The sequence below is a fragment of the Eptatretus burgeri genome, chromosome 8 (genome assembly GCF_056783735.1).
Source record: "Eptatretus burgeri isolate ZD-2024b chromosome 8, Ebu_testis_v1, whole genome shotgun sequence".
Taxonomy (NCBI): Eukaryota; Metazoa; Chordata; class Myxini; order Myxiniformes; family Myxinidae; genus Eptatretus; species Eptatretus burgeri.
Window position 1 is genome coordinate 65,664,017 of NC_140968.1, and position 12,195 is coordinate 65,676,211.

General features: G+C 42.8%; 1 protein-coding gene across 7 annotated transcripts in view; it reads right to left on the bottom strand.

Moving 5' to 3' along the window:
- Positions 1–12,195, bottom strand: part of LMLN (leishmanolysin like peptidase) — a 78,166-nt gene that overhangs the window by 17,707 nt on the left and 48,264 nt on the right. For all 7 annotated transcript variants that reach the window (XM_085892343.1, XM_085892340.1, XM_085892342.1 and 4 more), the window contains 6 exons: positions 10,377–10,552; positions 10,153–10,252; positions 9,953–10,047; positions 3,888–4,002; positions 3,578–3,685; positions 1,968–2,044 (listed from right to left, as the gene is read on the bottom strand). In XM_085892343.1, the coding sequence (XP_085748469.1) occupies positions 1,968–2,044; positions 3,578–3,685; positions 3,888–4,002; positions 9,953–10,047; positions 10,153–10,252; positions 10,377–10,552 (671 nt within the window). The remainder of the gene's footprint in view (positions 1–1,967; positions 2,045–3,577; positions 3,686–3,887; positions 4,003–9,952; positions 10,048–10,152; positions 10,253–10,376; positions 10,553–12,195) is intronic.

Here is a 12,195-nt window from a genome sequence, read left to right on the forward strand (position 1 = left end):
CATGCACGCGCAGGTTCGCGCGACACAGCAGGGCTGCGCCTCCAGCCCGCGTCTCCACCGATCGACCGCTCCAAGCTCCTGACTCGGACACGAGCCCAGATCTTTACGCGGCTCCGGCAGAAGCAGCACAGCTCCTTCCGCGGCGTCCAGCAACGAGAGAGAGAGATAGAGATAGAGATAGAGATAGAGATAGAGAGAGAGATAGAGATAGAGATAGAGATAGAGATAGAGATAGAGATAGAGATAGAGATAGAGATAGAGATAGAGATAGAGATAGAGATAGAGATAGAGATAGAGATAGAGATAGAGATAGAGATAGAGATAGAGATAGAGATAGAGATAGAGATAGAGATAGAGATAGAGATAGAGATAGAGATATAGAGAGATAGAGAGATAGAGATTCAGCGATGACCGAGAGAGCTTCAGCAACGACAGCGAGAGAGCGGCAGCAACCCCAGAGAGAGAGAACGAAAGCTCCGTGCGTCCTTTTTATTACTCACGCTCTGCCCCTCCGCTCTCGCCCCGCCCTCCTTCCAGAACATGCGGGAAACTTCCAGAACATGCGGGAAACTTCCAGAACATGCGGGAACCTTCTCGACGGGAGCGTTTTCCCGCCAAATCGGGGACACTCCCTCGCCGCTGCATTTGTCTTCTTCCACAGCAGGGTGGAATTCACCGTGGAGACGCCATTCGTCCGGGGGAGGGGGGAACGGGGGCCGCCTGCTTTCCCTTGACGAAGGCAATGCCTCTGGCAACCATGTGCCGAGGTGGAAACGCGGTGGTGTGGTTATGAGGGTTGTGGGAAGCGGTTGTTGAGAGTGATGGTGGTGGTGGTGGTTGGTGTGAAGTGGTTGGTCCAAAATAACGATAGAAAAGAATAAAGGCTAACTCAAAGATCACAGCCCTGATAACATGAATAAATCCCATTAAACAATAGTGGGGAAACCTAACTGAACACACACTTAGCAATATAACTGACTGAGGACCTATATGGTGTTCTGCAAATTTCCACAGCCGTAACAGTATGAATAGAGCAACGTGGTAGGAATATTTTCAAGGGTATTATCCGCAAAAACTAAACTCTGGGTTTCATTTTTTTTTCACTGGGAAGCAATAACCATCTGTTGCTTTGTATAAAACTATCATCCCTTTGTCTTCATGAAACATAATTATATCTATGACGACCACTTGTGGAAAAAGAAAACTACCATTAATGCTTCCTGGTCTTCTTCCCTTGCTTTATAGCACTTTTCTCTGCACAGTTGTTTTGTAATAAACGCAAGGTTTTGTCACCACGGTTACCGATTTCACTTAAATCACAAGTGATGCCATCTTGGTTATGGTTTTGACTCCTCCTCCCAGACACTTATCAACCTGGGAGTGAATAGTACAAATTATTTTGCATTGTGTTTTTCATAATTTTCGATGCCTTGTGGGTGTCACAATCCGAAGATAATTATTCAAGTAGTATTCATAGCTTGGAGGATTCTAGTATTTGTAGTTATTGCTAATCAGATCTTATGTGTGTGTGGTAGATCCATTAACCATTTGAACCTTAGCACCAGCCGCTATTCAAACCTCCATACACCCGAGCAGCTGGATATTTCTCCAGGGAGCCGAAGGTTCAAGGAGCTCAGGGTTCAATGTGTTAAGGTCAGGTCCAGCTTTCTATAGCCAGAGAATGAGATGGTTCGGGTTTTGGAATGTGGCAATTGGGTAGTGTGGAATATTTTACCATCAGAAAGTGAGTGCTCTCAGATAGGGTAGCTTAATGCCTCGATAGAACAATGATTATGATCTATGATGTAATATTTGTGTGAAGCACCAGAAAAAGAAGTTCGCTGTTAGCTCTTATTTCGTCAAGAATTGAACCAGGTCATGATAACTCCAAGGCTAGTACGTTGTTGCTAAGCTATCAAGCACCACAGAAACTTGAAAAATGAACATTCACTGTGTATAAACCCTACCCGGTATCCTCCATGAGTGCCAAGGTGAGGCGGGAGAGCGGTCCTGAAGTTATGTGTGCACCTGTCATCACCTCATTCTGAAGAATAGAAATTGAATTTAAACATCGACAATCTGCATCCATCATGATGTTTAAAACTACTCCAAACTTTACACTAATTCATCCAAAAACCTGGACACCAAACTTCAGATGCTACAGTTTCATAACAAACAAGAGCTCAAGTGAGCACAATATACGCCCGAACAAGAAGGTATATACAGAATTGTGCTACTACATGGAAAACAGCATCCTGGTTGCCATGGCAACCATTTTAGATGACGAACGTATGTCACGACACACCGTCTCCACAGTCTGTACCTATGTACCAAATATGAAACGTGAAAGTTGAAAACTTTGGGAGTTAAGTGCGGAAAGGAACGGATGGACAGACGGACGACCGGTATCACATAATACGCCCCGATATATATATATATATATATATATATATATATATATATATATATATATATATATATATATATATATATATATATCGGGCGTATAAAAAGACTAGAAGGGCACTCGGAAGACTGCATAACTCCACCAAGCTGATTAGTTTACGTTTTGTATCCCACTGACAGGCCAGATCTGGATTCGGACATGAACTAAAATTTTATCAGCTTGTTCTCGTCACCTAACCAACTCGTCCCCCAAATTTCGTCCGAAACCGTCCATAACTTTTTGAGATATCGTGCTATATGTCGTTTTTGGCCGTATCTCTCAATGGTGAAGAATCACTTAAAATTATCGGATCCTCACCAAAATTAAAACACTTCTTCCTTGTTACATACTCAACATACACACCAAGTTTCGTCTGAATACATCCACAACTTTTTGAGACCATGATATATGTCGTTTTTGGCCGTATCTCTCAATGGTGAAAAATCACTTTAACGATTCTTGGATCCAAATCCAGATCTTCACCAAAATCTAATCATTTCGTCGGTGTCACATACCCAAGCTCTCCACCAAATTTTGTCCAAATTTGTCCACAACGTTTTGAGATATTTTGTTCAGACAAACAAACAAGAAAGATATCATGTATAGCACGATACTTGCAAAATCCATCAAACAAATTTGACCTTAAAAATAATTTGTGGTTGAATTCAGTGACCATAAATGCAAATCCTGTTCAAATTTCAAGACGAGATAAAAATTGAGGATTTTAGAAACTTTCAACTAAGTTGCTGACCTCAAAAATAATTGGTGGTTGAATTCAATGACCAAATATGCAACTCCTCTTCAAATTTCAAGTCAATCGGATGAAAATTGACAATTTTAGAAACTTGGCCAACGTTAACGTTTTGACTTTTTGACCTCAAAAACAATAGGCTTCTTGCTTATGATAAACTCTACCAGGTAGTGAAGTTTCATTAAGATCTGTTCAAAATTGTGACCTGTAGACGATTGACATATCAACAAACACAGACAGAATAACGCACAAGACCAACGAATATACTTGAAAAATCTTCGATTTTCGCTAGTAACAGACAGACAAGGGTGAAAACATAACTTCCATCCACCTTCGGTGGTGGAGGTAAAAAAAAATACTGGCAAATGGGTTCCACATACCCCCAGAAGTCTCATCTCCCAGTGGTTCAATTCGGTCCCAACTCCACCTTGATTCTCCAGCTCCACCCCCTCCAAGCTTGGACAGCCAAAGTGCTTGCGCCCTTCAGCCTAATAAAACGCATGCACACAAATGACCAAGAACCACCATATTTGTTGTACAAATGTTCTGATTTATGCATTTTGAGTACGATGAAAGGGTAAGAAATGTATTTCTACCCTACAGTACCAAGCACTGCTATTTAATCATATCAGGAGCACCCATACCCATATACTGAACACCCAAATGGAGGCTTTCCACAAGGACACGAACCGTGACGTGGGGCGTGATGAGAAGCGAAACCTTGTGATTTATGTGCCCGTCTCGCTGCAACCATCGTCGTTCCACGTGACGCACCACCTTTTCGCTCCACTGGTATAGCCCTAAGCTGCTTCCACAAAATATACACACGTAAGTTTCCTTTATATATCACAAGTTGTTCACACAATGAAATGTATTCTTCAAGTACTTACATTGCCGTCACGTACTCCACACGTAATGTTATCCAATTGACAACTGACACAATCTCCCAACAGTGAAGGCCAACAAGTCCAAATGAGTTATAATGCGTGGACCAGACGGATTTAAAAATAAAATTTTTAAACAGACATACACACACACACACCTCCATCACAAAAAAATAATTTGGCTTACCATAAAATACTGCACAGAAAATGTTTTCTTCGTGATGTTTTTGTTTTTACAAAAAGTTGGTGGTCATTGTCTATCTAGTTCACTGCTATTTTGATACAACCATGCTATACCAATATCTGTTTGTCTTGCAGCAATGACTTTTGGCATAATGGGAGTAAGAGTTCGGTTCATCTGGGTTCCAACAAGATGGTGCAGAATAACTGCACTCACACTTGAGCTGTCTATTCTGGGTTTGATTCTTGCCTGACTAACTGTCAGATTGATCGGTAAGGCTTACCCTTGACAATCGCCCGTGACTTACCCTTGGCCATATTTTTCTTCAGACCACCATATGACCTTCACCTTCAACATTTATGGATAGACTGTAAATAAAGAAAATGTGTCCCATCTACAATCTATCCATTAAACTCAACATCATGAAAATCTGAGGGAAATTATTCAAGTTTTGAACAAAAAGATATTTTTTGTTAATCAGGTCACAATCCGGAAATAGTCAGTCAAGGGAACAAAACAAATATCAGGTGTACAACTTCAGTCCATCCATCCATTGGGACCATACTCTGTGCAGAGTGTTGGTGCTGCCTCAGCAGCCTCCTGGGCTATTGGGCACAATCCTGGACGGGGCACCACTCCGACACAGAATACCAGCAAGCTGGCACTTATTTTTCCGACCTCGGAAGAATGACAGGCAGTCAACCCCACCTGGTTTTTTATTCAACAGCTGAGCAGGATTTGAACTCAGGATCCTGAGATCCCAAGCCCACCACCCTAACCATTAAGCCAACACCCGGCATATAAAACTTCAGTACGTGCTTGTTAAATTAATTATTTGTGCTTGTTGTTTGTGTCCTTTATGAAATCCCCCAAAACAGTAAGTTTCCTGGTTAGAATGATTTTTTAAAATTTTGTTTGACTGCTCGACAGAATGAAGCAATTGCTTTACCATGAGTGCACATGCGTGCTTCGGACGAGACTCCGTACAATTTGCCAAATTCAGAGCCAAAGTAATGCTAAACTACAGGTTTGTGTTCCAATTCATGTTCCGATATAAAATTCAATTGAAATTAAATAGTTCCTCGATCAGACCGACGTCTGTAGACAGACAGAAAGAATTAACCAATTGCTTAATTCCACTTTGTGCTATGTTTGCAGGGTAATAATGGACAATACTAGAATGCCATATTAACAAGCAGTAGCACCAAATTCTACCTCATTAGTGCCTCAAAAATAGATGAATATGATACGAATACCCTTAACTCAGATAGTTTATACACATGCTCCAAACAAGCAAGTTACAGAATGTTTGCTAAAATGCTTGGTGGAAGTTATGCCTCTCTTCACAAAAGATAAAAAGTAATGTTTTTTTCTATTTACTTATTTTTATGTGGTGTCAGGGTCATGGAGGAGTTGCAACAAATTGTGCACATATATAAGGTAAATACAAGAGATAACACGAGACTTGACTTCAGCCAAACACAGCCACTGAGCTTTGGGGAAGTGACATCACTTCCAGAGTAATCTGGGTACCAGCAATGCCATCTTTATGATGTCATTTTTCTCTCCGCATTCAGCAAGCCAAATAAGGAATTGCCTCCTTCCCAATGGATGCCAACTTAGGGGGATTGTCCATGCATGCTCTATCCTTTTAAATGCTGGGCATCAAGCAAGGAAGCAGCACGTACCATCTTTATAGTTTTTGGTATGACTCGGCCGGGGTCTAGTTTGAACCACCAATCTCCCCGACTCAGATTCAATACACCAGCCATTTCACCACCTAATGTAGTTGACTTGATGGCATAATGATAAAAACTCGATGGCAAATGATATCTATCTATCGAGAGAAATATAAATGCAAGTTGCATGATTATGTCTGAATGGGGTAAACGTCGTAACCACAGCACGTATGATGCTGGATGATATCTCATTTAAGAGCTCTTTGGTCTGGACTGTGCATGCGGAGGTTTAAAATATCGATATTCATGCGATTTTGAGTTGTGTACATTTTTGTTGTGCACACTGGTGGTGTATCGGTTTAGAGTTGCTGGTTCATACACCTACTGGAAGTAATATATATATATATATATATATATATATATATATATATATATATATATATATATATATATATATATATATATATATATATATATATATATATATATATATATATATCGTCGACCGAGAATTAACAGGGTCCAACTACACTTTTTTAAAGTTTGAGAAAAATGAAATCAAAAATTCAAAGTGGAATTGCCGCTATCTCATAACATTTTATTTTCATATCGTGTGCTACATAACAGGTACATATAAAGGTTACATAAAATAATCTTACTTAGTTTCCTCTGTTGCCCTTCTACATGGACTTCTTCTAAATTTGAATGAAATGTCAGATAGACCCTGTTAATTCTCGGTCGACGATATATACACAAGGCGCCGTGAGGAGGAGTGATGTTCGGGACACATCGGCCATTTTGGAGTTAATGCCATATAGCACTATTTTAACCCTTCCCCTATCATCCGAGCCTATCATTTTAAAATGTCGCTTATATCACTCCTCCTCGCGGGGCTTCATATATATATATATATATATATATATATATATATATATATATATATATATATATATATATATATATATATATATATACATATATATACATATATATATATATATATACATATATATATATACATATATATATATATATATATACATATATATACATATATATATATATATATATATATATACATATACATATACAGTCATGCGCCACTTAATGACGGGGTTTCGTTCTGAGAAACGCGTCGTTAAGCGATGTCAGCGTTGTGCGAACATCATTTTTTTTTTTCATTTTCGTTTTCGAACATCGTACTTACACAAACCTGGACACCTAAGCTATATGGTGTAGCCTATTGCTCCTCGGATACAAACCTGTACAGCATGTTACTGTACTGAATACTGTCGGCTATTGTAACACACATCCAAGAGACGGAAGACACGTTAGATTTACCTTTGTGCAGTTCATGACGGCCATCGGTGTTGTTAGCAGCAGCTTACAACCTCCTCTCGTATCGATTATAGAAAGGTGAATAAATAGCGTTTGGATTTTATAAATCCGTAATCATTGCATCAATGTTATAATTTACAAATGAATAAACGAGCACCTGTCAATTGTGATATATTTTCGGAACAGTGCGATTGTTTTAACAACATAAAAACTTCGCGAAAAATAAATTTGTGTTTTGATTGACGAACAACAACAATTTATTCGTGGAATTCTTCAATTCAAAGATAATTTACTTGCTAGAAGGTAAACGTGGAAACATTGGTTCAGTTTGAAAGCCGATTTCCTTGAATCCCGATTTAGCACGACCCTGATTTTTTTAGCGATGACATTTTATGGACCTCAACGATGGCATTATAACAGGGCCACACTGTCGTTGTTTATCATCATTATGAGGTATTATGTTCTGTAGTGTACATAATTGTATGTGCTATTTTTATACAAGTCTGGAGTCGGTGGAGTGGCAGTCTGGAGTCGGGAGACGGGGCAGTAAAGTCGAGAGCAGTGTCGGCAGTCAAGTCGGGTCTGGAGAGTGGCAGTCTGGAGGGGTCGGAGAACCGGACGGAGCGCGAAGAGGCAGACGGCGGCAGTGTCGGTGGGGCAGAGTCGGGAGACGGAGCTCGGAGCTGAAGTCTTAAGGCAGACGGGGGCCGAACGCCGGAGAGAGCTCACCGGCCACGCCAGGGGCACGAAGCCAGGCGCAGCTACGCTGACATCGCGGCTTGCCCGCCATCGCGCCACGAGGGCGCGGGTAAGACCCTTCGGTCTCGTGGACCTGGCCGCTCATCCAGGTTCCACGCACATTTGGTCCACGAACCTGTCTGCCACCCTTGCCTTTGAGGGTGGCTTTTTCCTTTGCTTTTGTGTAAGTGCATGTGTTGGTGCCGTCTTGTAAAGTAGACCTGTGTAAGTGACTGTGCATGTACATTCTCATTGCTCGTATTCGGTTGTAACTCTGCTTTTGCTTGCTTTCGCTGTGTATGTGCCTGAATTACTGTATGGCTGTAAAATACGTGCCTTGTCTGAGTGTGCAATAAATGTGCTTGTTGAACTGTTCCCCGTTTCGTTGCGTCCTTTCCCTTGTTCGAAAGTTCCATCTTGCATCATGGAAGGAATTGGTAGGAGGGGTGTAAGCACCCGGTAAATAATCACGTTCTTCGGGGCCGGCGATAACACCGCTCGGTTATCACTGAAGCACGCAACGGACCGCTTAAGCGGTTCGTGTCCTTGGCCGGCCAGCGGCGAGGTACGATCGCCCGGTTAACTACTCGCACAGGTACTTAGGTAGGTCGAGTTTGGCGAACAACCCTATCCTGTGCGGGTGGCCGATTGGCACGATTGTGGTGGGGTCGAAAGACCCACCCGTGACTAGCTCCTGGCGATAGTGCCAAGGAGGGTCATGACTGAATTGTCTGTTCCGGTGGGCGACGCGGTCGCGATTTGAGTTACGTGGCCGATCGCATGCCGAGCGGACCGAAATTCGTAACAATATATATGCCTGGTGTTGTCTTCATGGTTAGGGTTGTGAGCTTGGGATCCTAGGATCCTGAGTTTGAATCCCACTTGGCTGTTGAATTAATACCAGGTGGGGCTGACTCTGCCTATTATCCTTCCGAGGTCAGTGAAATGAGTGCCAGCTTGCTGGTATACTGTGTCAGAGTGGCGACCCATCCAGGATTGTGTCCAATAGCCAAGGAGTCTGCTTAGGCAGCACCAACGCTCTGCAGAGTATGGTCCTGATGGATGGATGTATATAACAACAAACTATTCAGTCAATTCCATCCAACTAATAATTTCCTTTTGGTCGATTTACATAACTGAGAAACCTCAGCAGTTTTAACAGTTAGTGACTATTATGCGGATTTGGTGTTTGAGGACTTGAAGTGAAAGGGGGAGCTGGAGTTGGGAGGGAGGAGGTTGAGGACTTGAAGAAGAAAGGGGGAGTGGAGGACAGAGTTGGAGTGGAGGGGGGGTAGAGAAAGGAACAGTGTTGGGAAAGGGGAATTGAGGCTTTGTGGAGGGGGTTGAGGACATGGGGTTGGAAGGGGGCTGACAGACTTGAGGTTGGGGGGGGGGGGTACTCATGACTTCAAGAAATGGGGAAGAGAGGACAGAGAGTTGGGGTTTGAGGGCAGACAGAGGACAGAGAGCTGAGAGAGGGGGTTTGAGGACTTGGGGTGGGGAGTGGGCTTAAAGACTTGCGGCTGCGGGAAGGGATGGGTTGAGGACTTGAAGAAGAAAGGCACAGAGGACTTGAAGGCACATTTTACATTATGCGGAATTTCCATGGGTCCCTGTTATTATGCTGTCAAAGGGCATTCCACGGCAAACTCCTTAAATATTCCACACACTATTGGAAACTAATTCCCTTACAACAGCCCGGCGAAACCGGGTTATCTGCTCGTAAAAAAATAAATAAAACATTTGGAGAAAAACTACAAAACAACGACATACAAAACAAGTTTCAGAATCTGTCATTAAGTTCTTATAACAAGGTGCAGACTCATGATCACCCATCACATTTAGTGCACACAAATCATCACCACCTAAATGTGGTCTCCGCACATTCCATTTGCACCAACCAACCGTCTGTTCAAACAAATGTACACACTTCACCTTGCATTGAAAGCCGGGAGACCGTTGCTACGACGAGGCGTCAATGGCTGTCCATTATTATCACGGTAGAATGCAAACAGGCTGGCCGAAAAACCCTGCAAAACACGTCCATATTTATTACGGCAACCCAACATCATGGCAACCGCATTTGATGGCACACGGTCAAATAAGTCTTAAACTCAACCGTGCTCGTTCTTCACCAAGGCATGCAGGATCTCGTGAAGCAATGCCGTGACGGTGAGCTTGCCGTGCTTCACTGCCAGAGCCTCAGGACACACGTTGGCATATCCTGCAATGGGTCTTAACAAAACAGACAACAAAAGTACAATGCTCCGCAGGTGAGGCTACATTTGGTATATTTGGTATGTCACACTGACTAGAATTTACCTTCTGAGTCAGTCCTTGTGTTCAAATTCAGGCTTACCTGTCATCCTGACCCTGCTGACAATGTGCAGCATAAGCTACTGTTGAACCTCCCTGACACCGAACTGTGTTCTTGGCGGACACGTACAGCAAGAAGTCTACGTGAGCCTCACCACGTCCATCTTGCAGGCTGACTGGCCCACAATTCTGTCCCAGTTCTGAGCATCGCTGACATCGCTGCAGACACACACCGGAGCATTTCAAAAATCAGAAGAACAAGCTTTGTCCACAAAAGAGAGGTAACATGGCTCTTTCAAATTGACGTAATCCACCCCAGATTGCAGATTGCACGTGCACACAAACTCCGAGTCATGAAGTCAATCAAGGCGGCCTGGACATATTTCATACCCATCAGATAAAGATTGTCGGATGAAACGACTAAAAATACTTTGAAAGAAGCCGAAAATAATTATAAACGTAGGTGTGAGAAAGGGGTGTGCCACTGCACAACTAATCATTTGGAGAACTTCCTGCTACACTCGTCCAAAAACTTGATATCTTGCAATCTATACTGTAAAAACTCCTGACGATACGGGCCCGTGAAAGGTTCGAAGGTTCGAAGATGGGCACGTTTCACCCAAATGTGAGTGCTTCTCAACACCAATGGGAAGGTCTTATATGGGGCTTGTCGATGCACAGGGTAAGTTTAAAATGATGATTTATTCTTCGTTCGTATGCAGCACAAGGCTGCGGGGTGGCATCACTGGCTGACGTTACAGCCGTGCCACTGATGTAACGTCTTCTGCTGGTTTTGGGCAGGAATGTGGCCATGGTGTCGGCGATAGCTCGCCTATTCTTCCCGAAGGATACTTACTGTAGGATCTTTAACGTCCACCACTGAATGCTGGCAGACAGTACGCCCATTTATCGTCCATCTAAGCGATGGCGCATACATTGCTCAATCACTCTGCTGCTGTGAAACACCGGAATGTCACTTTATAGCTGGGTCGGGATTCAAACCCAGGCTATACAGCTTGGAGACAAGTGTGTGGACCTCTCGGCCATCCTGTCAGCCAAAATGATGATATTTAGTGTTAATCATGTTTGGGAGTGGGAGTTGTATGGACTGTGAGTGCCATTATAAACACTGTTATGTTTGTGGGGTGGGGGGGGGGGTAGATATCACCTTAGAACAGAAAGGAATGTATGGAGTAGCATTAGTCCGGGAGCCCACTGAGGTTTAATCATAATTTTTGGTGCAAAAGGTTTGGGGTGCGGGATGTGCGCATGGGACCCGTGGGAGTCTGGGAAGGCGATTCTTAAGTGTCGCGTATGGTGCGTTTGGTTGTCAGCACCACCTGGATGAGCAGAAAAATCACTTTTAATCATAATTTCGAGTGCAAGCGCAATTCAAGCATAAATCGACAGATAATTATGTACTGATTATAAATCAGCAACTTAAGAACAAAATCCATGGTGCATATCCAATTAAGAACACAATTAATTAGCGTCAATTCGCACTTTCAATCATAATTTTCAGTGCAAGGTTAAAACAAGTGCCAAAGTGGAGAGCACAGTGCCACTAAACACAATCAAGTGCTTAAGAACGATTCTTATGGTGCGCTCCTTGCTTAAGAACGGGTTAAAAGGTCACCGTGGGGTCACAAACATTGACGTTCTAGTGTTTGAAATCGTTGCTTGTCAGTTACCTAAGGGGTTTTTTTCCTCCAGGGGTCTTTTGTGGTCAATCGGTCGGCGAATTGCCTAGGGAGGGATTCCACAGCAGGCGAGACATTAACAAAACACATAGCATATCAGATCATATTTGTATTAACTGAGCAACAATTTAAACTCGACAAACTTGTTTCCTCCAAACTCCT